Here is a 19,459-nt window from a genome sequence, read left to right on the forward strand (position 1 = left end):
GTCAGAACATCTGCTGTCTCAGCCACTGCTGCCTGTCACCAAGGGAGAACCCCAAGGCTTGATCCTAGGCCCCACATTCTTCTAAATTTACATCACCAACATAGCTCAGGCAGTAGGAAGCTCTCTCATCCATTTATATGCAGATGATACAGTCTTATACTCAGCTGGCCCCTCCCCAAATGTTGTGTTAAATGCTCTACAACAAAGCTTTCTTAGTGAACAACAAGCTTTCTCTACCCTTAACCTTGTTATGAACACATCCAAAACAAAGGTCATGTGGTTTGGAAAAGAAGAATGTCCCTCTCCCAACAGGTGTGATTACTACCTTTGAGGGTTTAGAGCTTGAGGTAGTCACCTCATACAAGTACTTGGGAGTATGGCAAGATGGTACACTGACCTTCTCAGCACATATCAAACCTGCAGGCTAAAGTTAAATCTAGACTTGGTTCTAGAATCACTCCTCTTAACACTCCAGCTGCCAAACTAACCCTGATTCAAATTACCATCCTAACCGTTTTAGATTACGGAGACATAATTTATAGATCGACAGGTAAGGGTGCTCTCGAGCGGCTAGATGTTCTTTACCATTCGGCCATCAGATTTGCCACCAATGCTACTTATAGGACACATCACTGCACTCTATAATCCTATGTAAACTGGTCTGTATCTCTGTACACCCGTCACAAGACCCACTGGTTGATGCTTATTTATAAAACCTTCTTAGACCTCAATCCCTCCCTATCTGAGTTATCTACTGCAGCCCTCATCCTCCACATACAACACCTGTTCAGCCAGTCACATTCTGTTAAAGGTCCCCAAAGCACACACATCTCTGGGTCGCTCATCTTTTCAGTTCACTGCAGCTAGCTACTGGAACGAGCTGCAACAAACAGTCAAACTGGACAGTTTTATCTCAATGTCTTCATTCAATGACTCAATCATGGACACTCTTACTGACAGTTGTCCTGCTTTGCGTGATTTATTGTTATCTCTACCTTCTTGCCCTTTGTGCTGTTGTCTGTGCCCAATAATGTTTGTAACATGTTTTATGCTGCTACCATGTTGTGTTGCTACCATGTTGTTGTCATGTGTTGCTGCCTTGCTATGTCGTTGTCTTAGGTCTCTCTTTATGTAGTGTTGTGTTATCTCTCTTGTCGTGATGTGTGTTTTGTCCTATATTTTATATTTTATTTATATTTTATTTTCAATCCCAGCCCTAGTCCCTGCAGGAGGCCTTTTGCCTTTTGGTAGGCTGTCATTGGGCGTAATTGTAAATAAGAATTTGTTCTTTAACTGACTTGCCTAGTTAAATAAAGGTTACATAAAAAATACAAAAATGAAATCATGCTGCCTTTGAAAACGACCGAGCGGCGTAGATGTTCGCTTCAGGTATGAACGGGCGTCACGGGCCATACTCCCTGTCTGTATAGCCCGGTGCGGGTTCAATTAATCAAACTCCCTCAGGAACGAAGCGAAGTACATTTGACTCCGGCGAATCAGACCCCGAGTGTGAAAAACAGGGTGGGGGCAGAGATAGACCTTCGGGCAGACTGCACTGGTTCAGTACGTATCCTAGGAACATGGCCGATGGTTAATGCTGGTGCTTAACCAGATGAGACAGTCAAAACTGTTTTGTTACATGAGAAGGTACAAGAAAAGGAGTTTAAACTTGGCAAGGTGGTTAGCTAGCTACCGACCGTCGATCGAGCAGAGGGGGTGTTATTGGCTGGAGAAAAGGAAAACAACATGGCGGCCTTGGAGCTCGAATGGATCCCAGAGACACTGTACAACACTGCTATATCAGCAGTGGTGGACAATTACAGTCGATCGCGAAGAGATATTCGTTCCCTCCCTGAAAATATTCAATTTGATGTGTATTACAAGGTAAGTTATTAGTCTAGTTTGCTAACTAACGTTATACAATGTGATGTTCCCGAGTTGATTCGTTTTAGCTAGCCACTTAACGTTACAGCTAACGTTGCAAACTCTTTGCAAAGCAAATCAGCTGATTAACTTGCTTGCTAGCTATCCTGCTTAAAAGGTTAACAACAATATATTCCATTTAGCAGACACTTTTATCCAGAGCGACTTGCAGTCATGCGTGTATACATTTTTAAATGTGGGTGGTCCCAGGAATCGAACCCACTATTCTGGTGTTACAAACACCAAAGCTGGGGAACGATGGTATCTTAAGGGGGAGAAGAAAAAGAAAACATTTTTAAAATTGAGGCTTCGTCATAATGTAAGTGTTTTATTATTCATTTATTTATTGTGGTAAGCTGGGGGAAAAATGAAAATGTAGTTTTTTAATTAAGGAAGGGGAAGAGAGGACCCGAAGGTCTCCAGGTCGAATCCTGCCTCGGCCAGAAATAACGTTTCTAAACAAACACCAAAACAACCATGTATATATGTATATGTGTGTGTGTGTGTGTTCTAATGAGGTTGGTTTATTATGTACAGTACTCCCGCAACCTTGTTTATGCAATTAGTATCTTAAATGATCAGTTATCTGTTGCAGTGTCTTGTGGACTGCGTATTACCTGATGTATTTATAAATACATCACATCTATGAACATTTACTCAGAGCCACGTATGTCAGTTATTTAAAGTGAATAATGATTGACCTACAATCAAAAGTCATTCAAATAATTGGTTGAAATATAGAAACATGTTTATTAATGTGAAATGTCACACACACACACAGCCCCTAGGGACCCAAAGTAATGAGTGGGTATGGCACTGCCTGATTCTGAGTGAATGACACAATCGGAACCAAACATATGACAACATCCATGCAAACAGAGGGGAAAAAAACTCAATCGAAAAGTTCTAGAGCTCGATTTAATCAGATTAGTGTTGGTCAACACCAGCATAGCGGTTGTTTTGGCGGTATCGGAGGTGAAACTGTGTTAGAGCTGTCAAATTCACAAGCAGAACCTTGTTACCTTATCACCTTGAATGCAACAAAACCAGCCAACTTTATATTCAACAAATCCCATGCAGCCGCGTTAGAAACACTCAAATACGTGATGTTCTATTGTAGGCTATAGGCCCTACTCCCGACTAGACTGATAGGCTTTAAGTCCCCCCATCCAAATTAACATGAAAATTATGCAATAGCCTACACTTTCTAACTCTGTTTTGAACTTCTAATGTGGTAAGGATAATAAAGAAGGGAGTGGTTTGTGACACATGAGCAACATTGGGTTAATGCTTGATCTGATTGAATCAAGCCCCTGGTTGTAGAAATAAGATAAAAAAGGACTACAGTACAGCAGAGTCTAATATGGAAACTATTGATGTGTTGACACTTCTCAAACAATCAGTTTTTTTGCATGGGTGGAGTTGGCTGGCAGCAGACTGGGCTGTGGGTGAAGCAGGCCAGGTACTGGTGGCAGCAGACTGGGCTGTGGGTGAAGCAGGCCAGGTACTGGTGGCAGCAGACTGGGCTGTGGGTGAAGCAGGCCAGGTACTGGTGGCAGCAGACTTGGCTGTGGGTGAAGCAGGCCAGGTACTGGTGGCAGCAGACTGGGCTGTGGGTGAAGCAGGCCAGGTACTGGTGGCAGCAGACGTGGCACTGGAGGAAGCAGGTTGGACTGTAGTGGGAGCATCCTGGGTGGGGCTAGGAGCAGAGAAATCATCAGCAGTGGTGGTGAAGTCATCCAGAAGACTACCAACTGTGGGGTCCGTTGCATAGTTCTCAAAATCAGTCTCCTCCAAGTCAGGGGGGGGGTCCATGTCCTTCCCAGTCTGCCTGAGCAGGTAGTCCACACCAATCAGCTCTCCTGAAAATAAAATAAAAAGCAAAACAAGACAAATGTAATATTACTCACAATATCTTCATCATATCAATACACTGATGCGCAGTTTTGTTTCTGCAATGTTTTAATGTATATCATGATATTGGTTAAGAAATTACAGTTTGGTATGTCTTAGAGGCTATAGCAGAGGAGAGCACTTTAGGCGTCGGCATGCTTCAGTTTGGCTGGCGGCTAGCCTAACCGACCAAGTATTCTTGCATACTCCCTTAAAAGACCTTCGCTTGAAAAAGTGGTACGAGTCGTCTCTTGTTGAATGACAGACTACGGAAGAATCCCAAAAGTTGACCTCGGCTACCAACTTCGGCATGCCTCAAGACAAATAGTGTGCTCGACCAACCTTAAAAATGGAGAAATGTCACAATGTTGTCATAATATATGCACAATCTATTCAAAAGCATGAGGGCGCCTTTACAGAGGCTATAGCAGAGCGCTCAGTTCCCTGAGAGACAGCAGAGGCAGTGGTGGTCTTCACGCAGGCTGTAGCAGAGGGAGTCGGGGAGAAGGGCGATGTGGTCTTCACAGAGGCCCATAGCAGGGCTGGGGAGAAAGCCAAGGTGGTCTTCACAGAGCCCCGCAGCAGGGCTGGGGAGAAAGGCGAGGTGGTCTTCACAGAGGCCTGTAGCAGGGCTGGGGAGAAAGGCGAGGTGGTCTTCACAGAGCCCCGTAGCAGGGCTGGGGAGAAAGGCGAGGTGGTCTTCACAGAGCCCCGTAGCAGGGCTGGGGAGAAAGGCGAGGTGGTCTTCACAGAGCCCCGTAGCAGGGCTGGGGAGAAGGGTGAGGTGGTCTTCACAGAGCCCCGTAGCAGGGCTGGGGAGAAGGGCGATGTGGTCTTCACAGAGCCCCGTAGCAGGGCTGGGGAGAAGGGTGAGGTGGTCTTCACAGAGCCCCGTAGCAGGGCTGGGGAGAAGGGGCGAGGTGGTCTTCACAGAGCCCCGTAGCAGGGCTGGGGAGAAGGGGCGAGGTGGTCTTCACAGAGCCCCGTAGCAGGGCTGGGGAGAAACAGGAAAAGGTATAAGATTTATTATGAAAATGATTTGAACGTGAACCGCATTAAAAACAAATATGTAATCAAACAAGCTCTTGACAGGTTAAGCTATAGCTGGCACGATACACTAAAAATGATCACCGACCATACCGATCACTTATCGCATGCATTTGGCTGATATCGTTCATTACGTTAGTTAGCGTATATTAGAGAAATGTAAAGTTTGAAATTATATAAGTTTGCTAATACCAATTTGGTATTGGGACAATTTTGTCTTGAGCCCAGCTCAAGAATAAGCTACACTGAGTGGACAAAGCATTAAGAACACCTTCTTAATATTGAGTTGCACCACCTTTTGCCCTCAGAACAGCCTCAATATATCAGGGCATGGACTACAAGGTGTTAAGTGTTCCACAGGGATGCTGGCCCGGGTTTCTCATGATCTTTTCAAATTGGCAGGATGTCAAGAATGGTGGACCATTCTTGATACACACGGGACACTGTTGAGCGTGAGAACCCAGCAGCGTTTTAGTTCTTGACAAACTCAAACTGGTGCGCCTCACACCTACTACCATACCCTGTTCAAAGGTACTTCAATCTTTTGTCTGCCCATTCACCCTCTGAGTGGCACACATACACAATCTGTCTCAATGCTTAAAAATCCTTATGTAACCGGTCTCCTCCCCTTCATCTACACTGATTGAATTGGATTTAATAGGTTACATCAATAAGGGATCAGAGCTTTCACCTGGTCAGTTTGTCATGGAAACAGCAGGTGTTCTTAATGTTTTGTACACTCAAGTGTATATCATTTTTACCCCAACAGACTTCCTAGGCATGTCATGCTGGAATGATAAAGGAAGGAAAGAAGGACATTTTTTTATATGAACCCTGACAATACGGTCATGTGAGATTTAAAACAAAAAAACAAATCAAATGTTTTGATGAATGTTAGTTCTAAAAGGATCACGGTACATGATGTAGTAAGTAAAAGGCCACTCGCAGACAGCGGTTTGGCGCACTTGCAGACGTTGTCTATGGGCGGGGACACTCAGAGGCTGTAGACAACTTGGCCAGGCTACAGACATCTAGTGTCAGTTAAAAAAAATTACATTTTTAAGGTTGTACTGTTATAAAAACCAATCAAATTTTATTGGTCACATAAACGTATTTAGCAGATGTTATTGCTAGTGTAGCGAAATGCTTGTACTTCTAGTTCCGACTGCAGCGATATCTAACAAGTAATATCTAACAATTTCACAACATATACCCAATACACACAAATTTACGTAAAGGAATGGAATAAGAATATATGGACGAGCAATGTCAGAGCGGCATAGACCTAAGATACAGTAGAATAGAATACAGTATATACATATTAGATGAGTAATGCAAAATATGTCAACATTATTTAAGTGGCATTATTAAAGTGGCCAATGATTTCAAGTCTGTATGTAGGCAGCAGTCTCTCTGTGCTAGTGATGGCTATTTAACAGACTGATGGCCTTGAGAGAAGCTGTTTTTCAGTCTCGGTCCCTGCTTTGATGCACCTGTACTGACCCCGCCTTCTGGATGACAACAGGATGAACAGGCAGTGGCTCGGGTGGTTGTTGTCCTTAATGATCTTTTGGGCTTTCCTGTGACATTGGGTGCTTTTCTTTTCTTTTCTTGAACTGCAAAAGAGAGAGAGAAACTGAATGGACACAATGATGAAAGAAGGAAACCAGGTCACCTGTCAAAAGGATTATCTGAATCAATGTTCTGTCATGGCAGCAGAGCCATAGTAATTGTGAAAAAAAATATGCCAAAAAATGTAATATTTACCATTGACAACAAGTTCAATGCGGTCCTCAATGGAGGAGTCTGAACAGCAGATACAGACGCTGGGGGTGCTGTAGGTGTTGGCCCAGCAGGTTCATTGGCGAGACCTGCTTAAAATATAGACGGGACATTACTAGATAGTATGGTACCTCATTTTAATTTATCAGGAAAGTGAATACATGTTTTAGCCTGTAAGCTTTATTAATTCCCCCCACCCAGCCATGCAATTTCCATAGACAAACATTGACAGTAGAATGGCCTTACTGAAGACGTTGGAAAGGTGGCATCCTATGACGTTGCCACAAGTCAGTTCATCACATTTCTGCCCTGCTAGAGCTGCCCCGGTTTACTGTAAGTGCTGTTATTGTGAAATGGAAACGTCTAGCAGCATCAACGGCTCAGCAGGAAAGTGGTAGGCCACACAAGCTCACAGAACGGGACCGCTGAAGTGCGTAGCACGTAAAAACAGTCTGTCCTCGTTTGCAGCACTCACTACCGAGTTCCAAACTGCCTCTGGATGCACCGTCAGCACAATAACTGTTTGTCGGGATCTGCATGAAATTGGTTTCTGTGGCCAAGAAGCCGCACACAAGCTTAAGATCAACATGCGCAATGCCAAGTGTCTGCTGGAGTGGTGTAAAGCTCGACGACATTGGATTCTGGAGCAGACGAAATGCATTTTCTGGAGTGATGAATCACGCTTCACCATCCGGCAGTCTGACTGACTAATCTGGGTTTGGCAGATGCCAGGCGAACACTACCTGCCCCAATGCATAGTGCCAACTGTAAAGTTTGGTGAAGGAGGAATAATGGTCTGGGGTTGTTTTTCGTGGTTCGGTCTAGGACCCTTAGTTCCAGTGAAGGGAAATCTTAACGCTACATAATTCAGTGACATTCTAGACGAGTCTGTGCTTCCAACTTTGTGGCAACAGTAAGGGGAAGGCCCTTACAGGTTTCAGCATGCACCCGTGCACAAAGCGACGTCTTTACAGAAATGGTTTGTCGATCGGTGTGGAAGAACTTGACTGGCATGCGCAGAGCCCTGACCTCAACCCCATCAAACACCTTTGGGAAGAATTGGAACTCCAATTGTGAGCCAGGCCTTATTGCCCAATATCAGCCGCCAGCCTCACTAATGCTCTTGTGGCTGATGGAATCAAGTCCCCAACATGTAGTGGAAAGCCTTCTCAGAAGAGTGGAGGCTGTTATAGCAGCAAAGAGAGGAACAACTCCGTATTAATGCCCATGAATTTGGAATGAGATGTTCGACGAGTAGGTGTCGACATACTTTTGGTCATGTAGTGTAAAACGGTATGTTTTCTAGATGAACACACAGTTCAAATGTCACAGGCCTATGCATGTTTTGCTATTTAACTTTTTGTCATAATACATGCCTTCTTAGAGGTCATACCACTTCTGCCTCGGAGCTGGCCTGTTGCCTGCATCGGGAAGGCCAAACCCCTGTGGTGGCAAGTGTCTGCAAGCAGGACATTCACTTATAGGGCTTATGGGTCTTTTTAGGCATCTGGAACCAACAGGATGAATGTATCACACTACCACAAGAACAATTAGCAAGACATAGCAAACCTAATGTGAACTAGGCTAATGCAGTCAGCCTAAAATAATACACTGTGTTATTGGAAAACAAGTCCGTATTCAAGCAAGTAGGCTCATTGCAAATTTGTAAGCTAGGCTATATCATGGACTGACTGATTTTTAATTAATTAACCATTACATATATGTGTAAGTTACATTCGCTAAAGCTGTTTATAACTAGAAGTTTGTCCCCTTGATATCAAAGCATAATCTAACTTAATATTGTAAGCTGTTTATACATGGCTAGCTAGCCAACAAACGTAGCTAGCTGAAAATGATTCACCCAAATGGGCAATAACCTTGTTAACGTTAGCAGATTGCATGATATTTTGGCTCTCACCAACTTTGACAGTTCTCTTACCCATGAAAACAAATGTTAGAGCTACTGTAATGTTACTGTACTGTTACCATGCTAGCTAGCTAGCTAGCTTGCCAGGCAGCTAAGCTAACCACTTTCCACAGGGTGATGAAAGTGCACTGTGATCTTGATGCTCCTTTACAATAAATATTCAGGGTCTTATTCTGGTGACATGATGATATATGACTGCTGTTTTGACAAATAAAAAATATTCTCGCTCTTATCCATAATAATCTCATAATGTAAGCTAGCCTACCCACACAGTCTACCACCACTGTACCCACACAGTCTACCACCACTGTACCCACACAGCTTACCTGCACTGTATCTGCGAGCTGTTGGCCAGAGCACACGTGCCAAGACCAGAGTAGACACGTTTGCTATTTAACGCAACTTTTTGAGACAAAACTATTGGTTGAGTTGAAAATGTAAGTACGCAAAAATGTGTTTCCATATTTCGGAAACGCCACTGGTGTGAAAATGCGCACATTTTCTTTATGCAGATTTTAGAATATTCGCATGAAAATCTGTGACCAGTTGGATGGAAACCTAGCTTCTGACACTCCTGTCCCTTTTTTGCTATCCTAACTTTGTCTTCATGTTTCTCCAGCTGTACCAGCAGGGTCGGCTCTGCCAGCTGGGAGGGGAGTTCTGTGAGCTGGAGGTGTTTGCCAAAGTTCTAAGAGCATCTGACAAAAGGTACTTTGTCTGTGTGTATATATATTTCATATTCTGTATGGTAATCTGACTTCATGATCATGTGAAGCAAAAGGGATATGATGATCCTTGAGAGAACCTTGAATGTCATTGTCACGCATTTTGACCGGTTCTCATGTATGGTTGTATCACGTCGTCATGCCCGGTCTTTGTGTATGTGCCTGCAGACACCTCCTGCACCATTGCTTCCAGGCCCTGATGGATCATGGGGTGAAAGTGGCTTCTGTCCTGGCCAACTCCTTCAGCCGCCGCTGCTCCTACATTGCAGAGTCTGATGCCCATGTGAAAGAGAAGGCTATTCAGTTTGGCTTTGTTTTAGGTAGGTGCCCGCACCCATCAACTTTCTTTACCATTTTGTTTCTGATTGTACTAATGTTGACCCTGTCCTGTAGGTGGCTTTCTGTCTGATGCAGGCTGGTATGGTGATGCAGAGAAGGTGTTTCTGTCATGTCTGCAGCTGTGCACACTGCATGACGAGGTGCTTCACTGGTACCGTGCTGTGGAGTGCTGTGTCAGGTCAGTGGGTCACAGAGCGTTAGTATTTTCGGGTCCAATTCTAGTTCTATGGCTGGTTACTCTTAGTCTGTATTTTTCCACAAAAGCTTACCAGATTCACTAATTTCTCTTAGGTTGCTTCATGTCCGGAATGGCAACTGCAAGTACCATCTTGGTGAAGAGACTGTCAAGTTGGCCCAGTTGTATATGGACAAATTGGCCAAACATGGTCATCAGGCCAACAAAGCTGCGCTCTATGGAGAGCTGTGTGCGCTGCTCTTTGCTAAGAGCCACTATGATGAGGTATGTTGCCTGGTAAAGATATGTCAATTGGTTCTGTTAGATTCTTTTGGTGTTCTGGTTTATCATGTTGATCTCATCACTGATTTTGTCTTTTGCAGGCCTATAGGTGGTGCATAGAGGCAATGAAAGAAATCACAGTGGGTTTGCCTGTTAAAGTTGTGGTAGATGTCCTGAGACAGGCCTCCAAGGTACGAGTGTTCCCTTTTCCTGTGTTATAGACATGTCTATGAATGTATTAATAAATACTTTTTTAGATGTCCCCATACTATTGTCACAGGAGTCACTGCAGTACTCTGTTAGTCATAGATACTGCTTTGGACTGTAGTTAGTAGGGATGTAGCGATTCATCGATACACATATGTCCCAGATACAAGTGCTTTGGTCTGAGGACCCCAAACCGAACCAAATGTAGCATACATTGGTCAGAAAATCAATTCAAACGTTACAAATCGCTTTCACATTTGTTTTTTATGTTGGTTCACTAACATTTATTACATGAATTCTACCTTCTGAAAAATACAGTGCTTTCAGAAAGTATTCAGACCCCTTGACTTTTTCCAAATGTTGTTGTTACAGCCTGATTTAAAAAATGATTTAAGTTCACACAAAAAAATCACTGGCCTACACACACAATACCCCATAAAGTCAAAGTGGAATTATGTTTATTTATTTTACAAATTAATAAAAAATTAAAAGCTGAAATGTCTTTAGTAAAAAAGTATTCAATCCCTTGTTATGGTAACCTCATCTCTGTACCCCACACATACAATTATATGTAAGGCCCCTCATTCGACCACGGAATTTCAACCACAAAGACCAGGGAGCTTTGCCTCGCAAAGAAGGGTACCTATAGGTAGAAGTGTAAAATTTTTTTATAAAATAAAAATCAGACATTGAGTGTCCCTTTTTGAGCATGGTCAAGTTTTTCATTATACTTTGGATGGTGTATCTACACCCAGTCACTACAACGATACAGGCATCCTTAACTCGGTTGACGGAGAGGAAGGAAACAACTCAGGGATTTCACCATGAGGCCAATGGTGACTTTTTTAATGGTTGTGATAGGAGAAATTGAGGATGAATCAACAACATTGTAGTTACTCCACAATGCTAACCTAAATGACAGCGTAAAAAGGAAGCCTGTACAGAATAAAAAATATTCCAAAACATGCCTCCAGTTTGCAACAAGGTACTAAAGTAATACTGCAACTGTGGCAAATTTGTCCTTAATACAAAGTATGTTTTTGTGGCTAATACAACACATTGCTAATTACCACTCTCCATATTTTCAAGCATAGTGGTGGCTGCATCATGTTATGGGTATGCTTGTCATCGTTAAGGACTAGGGAGTTTTTCAGGATAAATAAACGACTGGTTGCACAATCCATGTGTGGAACGCTCTTAGAGAGTTACCCAGAAAGACTCGCAGTTGTAATCACTGATAAAGGTGCTTCTACAAAGTATCAACTTGAGGGCATGAATACTTATGTAAATGAGATGTATGTGTTTCATTTAAAATTTGCAACAGTTCTAAAAACTTTTTCACTTTATCGAACACCTTCAGTATTCAAATGCTAAAATGGCATGCATCACGCATTAAGCTTTATTTGTTAAGTGCATTCTGAAAGTATTTGGACCCCTTCACTTTTTCCACATTTTGTTACATTACAGCCTTATTCTAAAATGGATTACATTCATTATTTTCCTCGTCAATCTACACACAGTACCCCATAATGACAAGGCAAAAACAGGTTTTAAGTCTTTTAAAAATGTTATTATAAAAAATAAAAAACACCTAATTTACTTAAGTATTCCCCATCATAACAAAGCAAATACATATTTCTCGAAATGTTAGCAGATTTCTAAAAATAAAAAAATACCTTATTTGCTTAAGTATTCAGACCCTTTGCTATGAGACTCGAAATTGAGCTCCGGTGCATCCTGTTTCCATGGATCATCCTTGAGATGTTTCTACAACTTGATTGGAGTCCACCTGTGGTAAATTTAAATTGATTGGACATGATTTGGAAAGGCACACACCTGTCTATTATCCGTAGGATTCCGAGACAATATTGTGTCGAGGCACAGACCTGAGGAAGGATACCAAAACATTTCTGCAGCATTGAAGGTCCCCAAGAACACCGTGACCTCCATCCTTCTTAAATGGAAGAAGTTTAGAGCCACCAAGACTCTTCCTAGAGCTGGCCGCCCGGCCAAACTGAGCAACCGTGGGGTCAGGGAGGTGACAAGAACCCAATGGTCAAAGCTCCAGAGTTCCTCTGTGGAGATGGGAGATCCTTCCAGAAGGACAACCATCTCTGAAGCACTCCACCAATCAGGCCTTTATGGTAGAGTGGCCAGACGGAAGCCACTCCTCAGTAAAAGGCATATGACAGCCCGCTTGGAGTTTGCCAAAAGGCACCTAAAGGAAACAAGATTCTCTGGTCTGAGGAAACCAATATTGAACTCTTTGGCCTGAATGTCAAGCATCACCTCTGGAGGAAACCAGTCATGAATGTTTATGCAACAAATGTTAGTGTATCGCATCTATTCAGTTTCTAATGAAAATCTTAGCGAAATCATTTCGAACTAAAAGGTATGGTTCCTGTATCGTATCAGAGCCCATGTACTGTATCTCGATATGTAGCGAATCTTCTGGAAAGATGCACATCCTTAGTAGTTTGATCTTAGTGTGGTTTCATGCCTTTTGTGTTTGGACCAACAGGCCTGTGTGGTAAAGAGGGAGTTCAGTAAGGCAGAGCAGCTGATAAAGCATGCTGTTTTCCTGGCACGGTAAGTTAGATTCACCACACTTGTTGTTTGTGTGTTGTAGTCCTTGTCTCTGTCTCCTTCAGTAATGTCTGTTTCCTTATTGTTTCTGCAGTGAGCATTTTGGACACAAGCATCCCAAATATTCAGACACTCTCCTCGATTATGGGTTTTATTTGCTGAATGTGGATAACATCTGCCAATCAGTTGCAATATACCAGGTGGGTGAGTCAGTCTGAGATGTCGATTGACAGCAGAGAGGGTGTATCAGATGTGTGATATTGTGTTAATTGTGTGTAAACTGTGTTAATATTCCAGACGGCTCTAGATATCCGGCAGTCGGTTTTCGGGGGAAAGAATATTCATGTGGCCACAGCACACGAGGACCTGGCATACTCCTCCTATGTCCATCTGTACAGCTCTGGCAAATTTGACAACGCGCTGTGAGTAATCAACCAGGGGTACTTGGCTTATCCCCAGGGGGTATTTGAAGACTCATGAGACCATAGCTTTACTGGTAAAATGGACATGAGGGGTTACTTCTAGTGAACTCCAGGCAGAGCAAAATTCAGTTGGTGGTACAGTAACTGAGAAAGGTTGGGAACCACTGCTGTAAGGTACTTGTTGTCCATTTGATGTTATGTATGTACTTTTAGTCTCTCTTGTATTTGGAAGTTCATGCAGGCCAATTGCAGTGTCCCTCCCAAAAGTGATGTTCCTGTCTTTATTTTGTTTCCTAGGAAATGTTTGTGCTTTAGCTACTGTGTCACGGAGTTAAATCTGTTTCTCTGCTGTGCCCCCTGGGTATGTTGTGTACAGATTCCACGCAGAGAGGGCCATAGACATCATCACTCACATTCTCCCAGAGGATCATCTGCTGCTGGCCTCCTCCAAAAGAGTCAAAGGTAAAATGGCTTTCACAACCATCTGTTTACTCCTGTCCCACGTTGTCCGTGATGGGCACGATGATGTCTGTGATTCTCAACTGCTGCCGAGTCAATTACTGAAGAGGAGTTGTTTTATTTTGGAGGAGAGGTCCGTGTTATTTGGATTAGATCAGTTTTCATCTTTCATTTCCTGACTAACTTGAGGTGTACGTCTGACTCTCTGTACCTCTTCTGACTGTGCTGTGCTGCTCACTCAGCTCTGATCCTGGAGGAGATCGCTATTGACTGCCACAACAAGGAAACAGAGGAGAGGCTGCTCCAGGATGCCCATGACCTCCACCTCTCCTCCCTCCAGCTGGCCAAGAAAGCCTTCGGGGAGTTTAATGTTCAGACAGCAAAACACTATGGCAACCTGGGCCGCCTCTACCAATCCATGAGGAAGTTCAAGGTCAGAATTAGATCATCCCTCCCTTCCAACCCCTGAGACAAGTGTCTGTAGAAAGCATGCAGAAGGTGACCTGTGACACACTTTCATCATAAACTGCCATCCAAATGTTCTCCACGGTGTTTACGGACCCTGTGACTCACTTTTGGAGCAGGAATCTGCTCTCCAAGTAGGTTAAAATGTCACAGAGGCTCTGGGATTTAATGATAGCTGAAAAGCTGTATACAGACCCCAAGGCTGTGGATGACAGAGGTCTCATCTGTTTTTGTTTTTCAGGAGGCAGAGGAGATGCACATCAAGGCTATCCAGATCAAGGAGCAGCTTCTGGGTCAGGAGGACTATGAGGTGGCTCTGTCTGTGGGCCACCTGGCCTCTCTCTACAACTACGACATGAACCAGTATGAAGATGCTGAGAGACTCTACCTGCGCTCTATCGCTATCGGTCAGTCACTAGTTTAGATGGGGTCTATTTTACCGTTGTACTCTTCTTTTGTAATCTATTCTTCCTCATTGTCCTATTCAATATTCTTACCAGTATGTGTGCTTTTCCCCTGCAGGTAAGAAGCTGTTTGGCGAGGGCTACAGTGGACTGGAATACGACTACAGGGGCCTAATTAAACTGTACAACTCTTTGGGGAACTATGAGAAAGTCTTTGAGTACCACAATATTTTATCCAATTGGAATCGGCTGAGGGACCGGCAGTTTGCTGTGGCAGATGCCCTGGAGGACGTCAACACCAGCCCCCAGGCCACAGAGGAGGTGGTGCAGTCCTTCCTACTGTCACAGAACCATGGGGCTGGCCCACCTGCTTAGGCTTCCTACACAGACACATGCACACACATATGCCCACACGCAGATAGAAACGCTAAGGTGTTCGCAGCTCGCTTAAATCTATTGAACACACCCTCTCCACATCAAGTTACACGGTTGGCCTTGCAATGGGCCACCTGGCTTTAGGGAAATGCACTATGGCCTGTGGAATGCATCTGATCCAGTCTTTTTATCGATCTCCTGTGATCAACCCTGCAGATAACATTTGATGGGAGGAATCACTTGCTATACACTTTGCATTACCTAACACAACTTTCATCACCATCAGTCTTCTGTTAGTGGAATTGAGACTGGGGGGGGGGGGGACAATGAGAACATAGTGTTTTATAGAATAGTACATGGGTTTTTTTCTGCTTCATTTTTGGTCAGAGCTTGCCCTTTATTGACCATTGATGTCCCCTGTAAGCATGGATTCAGCACCACTTGGCTTTTTGCTTTGGTCAATTATAAAAAGCCAGAGTGACTTTTTTCTGGGTGCAATCCTTCTGTTATTGTGCTAATGTCATGAGGGAGTTTACAACCCATTTCATCCATGGACCAAATCTTCGGTTCTATTTCTTTTTGGAACATCTGTTTCTGCCTCACTCTAAAGATGTTGTTGGTGCAATCCTTCATGCATGCGTTTTAAAGGTTGTCTGTGATTTGATGAATTTGAAATGCACCAGCATGTGTATTGAATTGGACCACAATTGTGCTCCACAATTGTTGGACCACTGACTTATGGAATATTTGAAAGTGTACGTTAGAGTACCTTTGTGGAATTAAAATGCCAAGTATTTATAAGGAAGTTCATGAAGCTAAACCAAACACAAGTCAGCTAAAACTTGCTATTGAGATGACTCCCTCCCTGTCGGACTGAGACCCTCAAAACACACCGTTAACAATAGAATAGGTCTCGTGTTTTCATTATAGAATGAAGATAGTAAAGGTAGTAGTGCTTGTGAACGGATACCTAGTGCAACGTTAAGTAATGATGTACCCCATTTTGTATGGACTAGGTAAAATAGAAATGATTGCCTTGCTTTTAAACATGCACGTCTGTCTCATGGCTGTTAATTTTACATGTGCTGTTATAGTCCAACTGAAGTCCAAGCCTTAGCCTTAAAGGACGATCAGCCCAAGGTGCTCTTGCTCTGGTTATTAGCATGCTTCCTTTCCATATGCCGACACAGGACAGAGACAGGAAGGTCACATGTTTGACCTGACATGCACTACATGGCCAAAATTATGTGGACATCCCTTCAAATTAGTGGATTTGGCTATTTCAGCTACACCCATGCTGATAGGTGTATAAAATCAAGGACACAGCCATGTAATCTCGAAGGCCAAACATTGGCGGTAGAATGGCCCATTTTGAAAAGCTCAGTGACTTTCAACGTGGCACCATCGTAGGATGCCACCTTTCCAACAAGTCAGTTTGTCAAATGTCTGCCCTGCTATAGCTGCTATGGTCAACTGTAAGTGCTGTTATTGTGAAGTGGAAACGTCTAGGGGCAACAACGGCTCAGCCGCGAAGTGGTTGGCCACACAAGCTCACAGAACAGGAGTGTAGGGTGTAGTGCATAAAAATCATCTCCTTGGTTGAAATGCTCTCTACCGAGTTCCAAACTGCCTCTGGAAGCAACGTCCGCACAAGAGCTGTTTGCGGGGAGATTCGTCAAATTAAGCTTCATGAAATGGGTTTCCATGGCCGAGCAGCTGCATACAAGCCTAAGATCACCATGCGCAAATGCCAAGCGTTGGCTGGCGTGGTGTAAAGCTCGCCGCCATTGGACTCTGGAGCAGTGGAAACGAGTTCTCTGGATTGATGAATCATGCTTCAGCATCTGGCAGTCCGACGGACTAATCTGTGTTTGGTGGATGCCAGGAGAACACTACCTGCCCCCAATGAATAGTGCCTACTGTAAAGTTTGGTGGAGGAGGAATAATGAACTGGGGCTGTTTTTTGTGGTGGGGCCAGGCCCCTTAGTTCAAGTGAAGGGAAATCTTAACGCTACAGAATACAATGACATTCTAGATGTTAATGTGCTTCCAACTTTGTGGCAACAGTTTGGGAAAGCCCTTTCCAGTTTCAGCACCCCGTGCACAAAGCAAGGTATTTATCGCCGTGGAAGAACTTGACTGGCCTGCGCAGAGCCCTGACCTCAACCCCATCGAACACCTTTGGGATGAATTGGAACGCCAACTGCTAGCCAGGCCTAATCGCCCAACATCATTGCCCGACCTCACTAATGCTCTTGTGGCTCAATGGAAGATAGTCCCCGCAGCAATTTTCCAACATCTAGCGGAAAGCCTTCCCAGAAGAGTGGAGGCTGTGATAGCAGCAAAGGGGAGACCATATTAATGCCCATGAATTTGGAACGAGATGTCCGGACAGATGTCTACATACTTTTGGCCATGTATTGTCTCTTCAAGCTAAGACTGATCATGTTGTCCTCAAATCAAGGACACCCAGTCCTTCTGAGGGAAGACCGCCAGCACTGTTTGTCAGCCAGCTTGACTCAACAGCTTTGTTGTGAAAAGTATTGCACCATGGGTGATGAATTAGGATGAACCGAGTTCAAGCTTAGAGACGGAAGGTGACAGGGAAGGCCGGTCTGAGGCAGATCAAGGGACAAGACATCTTAAAATCTGAACAGGTGAAGCAAATGGACATTCTCAAATTTCAACCCTTTTATCCCCAAGTGCTTTGCCTGTGTACATCTGAAAATAAAAACCATTTTAGATTTAAGAAATTGGATGTTCAAAAAAGTTTTCCACCTCCTTATAAACTGGGGTGACTGGTATATGGTTGTCTTTATGTCCCTAGTTTTGTTTACAAGGCTTTAATTGTTTCTGGTGAATGTTACTGTTTGGGTCTGAATATCTGATGGTATTTGTGATTGCTGCACACATGAATTTGGGGCTGAGCCCCCCCCTGTCCTTTACGTCTGTCAGTGTCAGCAAGACTGCTAAAAGATTCATTGAAGACGTCTCTCTGGAACAAGGCATAGCATCTCAATCAGGAGTTTCATCTTTGTATGCTATAGGTGGAACATCTATTGAGAGTTGATCACTTCTAGACACGTTTTCCACTGAAACTGGAGCAAATGCAGCCCATGTAGCTTTTTTTATTTAGTTTTTACTACGTGCTGTCTATATCCTCACATGCATTGCAAGGCACCAGCCTTTTGTAAAGCACATTTATTTCCACACTAACATTTTAACCGTTGCTCACTCTGAAACTCCCATGTAAATAGAAAATGGTCTAATTCTAGAAGTATAACTATGGGCAAGTTTCACAGACCTACATTAAGCCCACTCTTGGACTAAATTGTACTTTTGGCTATGACTACCATTATGGCGAAACTTCATTTTAAAGGGTTTGCATCAGAAACTACCCTGTATTTCATCCATAGTTACTTAAACAATGTTCTTGAAATTTTAAGGTCTTTATTATCGAAAGGTAATTTGCCCAACTCCTGGAGTCATTTAATCTTGGTCTGTGAAACTGGCCCTAAATGTGTTTTTAAAAGAGGTTACACACACAAACACATTTTGAGTTTAGGTATGACTCTGAGAGAAGTATTTGCTGAACTAGATTGCAGATATTCCATACATGCTGTATCAGAGTTTTTAAAGAACTGTGGTGTGCATTCATCTTTTGAGATATTGTATTTATTGTATACTGCGTGAAGTACTGCCTGCTGCATAGTTGTGGATACAGTCCTCTAGTAAGAGTGGCTTTAGTGGTTGTTCATCATGACATCCATGGCTACCCAGAAAGGTAAGAGGAAATTGGAGGAATGTGTGTACTGAGAACATGTAAATAATTTTCATTTTATGTACTGCCTTCTGCAGTACCCCTAAATTTGAACAGATGGCAACAGTGACAGACAGATGGCAACAGGTCAGCCCATTATTCTGTCATAGGATGGGATCTTTAAATGAAATTGCACAAACAATATGAAATGAAAGGACTTTCAGTAATCTCCTTTTGTTTCATATCAACACTACTGTGTTTTTGTACATTTTTTCATTAACATTTTACAAAGCTCTGAAAAGATGAAGGAATATTGACATGTCTATGAATTGAAAAGATACATGTAAACGTCGACATCATCATTAGTGCCACAGTGCGCTTTTTTTATGGATAGATGAACGTTATTTGGCTTGTGTAACGCAATGCACCACCATTAAATGATTATTAAACTTGTTTGTACATTATGAATCTGTGTCGGTTATTCTTTGGCAATAACACAAACTTACTCAAGTCAGTAAGTCTTGATTATGTAAACTTGCTGAAATATTTCAAGGGCTTTGATGAACTGCATCCAGTTGCAGCCCCGTAGTAGCCTGTAACTTAAACTAGCCTGTCACTAAACCAATACTATCGCCATCTACTGGCCGTGGTTAATCCTTACCACATACATGTGAACTCCTTTTTTATC

At 43.2% G+C, this 19,459-nt stretch overlaps 1 protein-coding gene across 1 annotated transcript; it reads left to right on the forward strand.

Moving 5' to 3' along the window:
* The first annotated feature begins 1,486 nt into the window (after window positions 1-1,486).
* LOC110533884 (amyloid protein-binding protein 2) lies at window positions 1,487-19,235 on the forward strand. The gene is made up of 13 exons (XM_021618461.2): window positions 1,487-1,884; window positions 9,192-9,280; window positions 9,466-9,617; window positions 9,691-9,814; window positions 9,928-10,096; window positions 10,195-10,284; window positions 12,822-12,889; window positions 12,981-13,086; window positions 13,184-13,308; window positions 13,685-13,770; window positions 14,010-14,200; window positions 14,474-14,639; window positions 14,755-19,235. The coding sequence occupies exons 1-13, from the start codon at window positions 1,747-1,749 to the stop codon at window positions 15,009-15,011; spliced, it is 1,761 nt and encodes a 586-aa protein (XP_021474136.1). The 5' UTR covers window positions 1,487-1,746; the 3' UTR covers window positions 15,012-19,235.
* Window positions 19,236-19,459: the final 224 nt, after the last annotated feature.

The sequence above is a fragment of the Oncorhynchus mykiss genome, chromosome 10 (assembly GCF_013265735.2).
Source record: "Oncorhynchus mykiss isolate Arlee chromosome 10, USDA_OmykA_1.1, whole genome shotgun sequence".
NCBI lineage: Eukaryota > Metazoa > Chordata > Actinopteri > Salmoniformes > Salmonidae > Oncorhynchus > Oncorhynchus mykiss.

Bases quoted from the DNA above. Each gene is read 5' to 3' on its own strand.
- LOC110533884 (XM_021618461.2), top strand. From the start codon at position 1,747: ATGGCGGCCTTGGAGCTCGAATGGATCCCAGAGACACTGTACAACACT. The intron at 13,087-13,183 runs GTGGGTGAGTCA...TTAATATTCCAG, and splicing joins AATCAGTTGCAATATACCAG to ACGGCTCTAGATATCCGGCA. The intron at 13,771-14,009 runs GTAAAATGGCTT...CTGCTCACTCAG, and splicing joins CTCCTCCAAAAGAGTCAAAG to CTCTGATCCTGGAGGAGATC.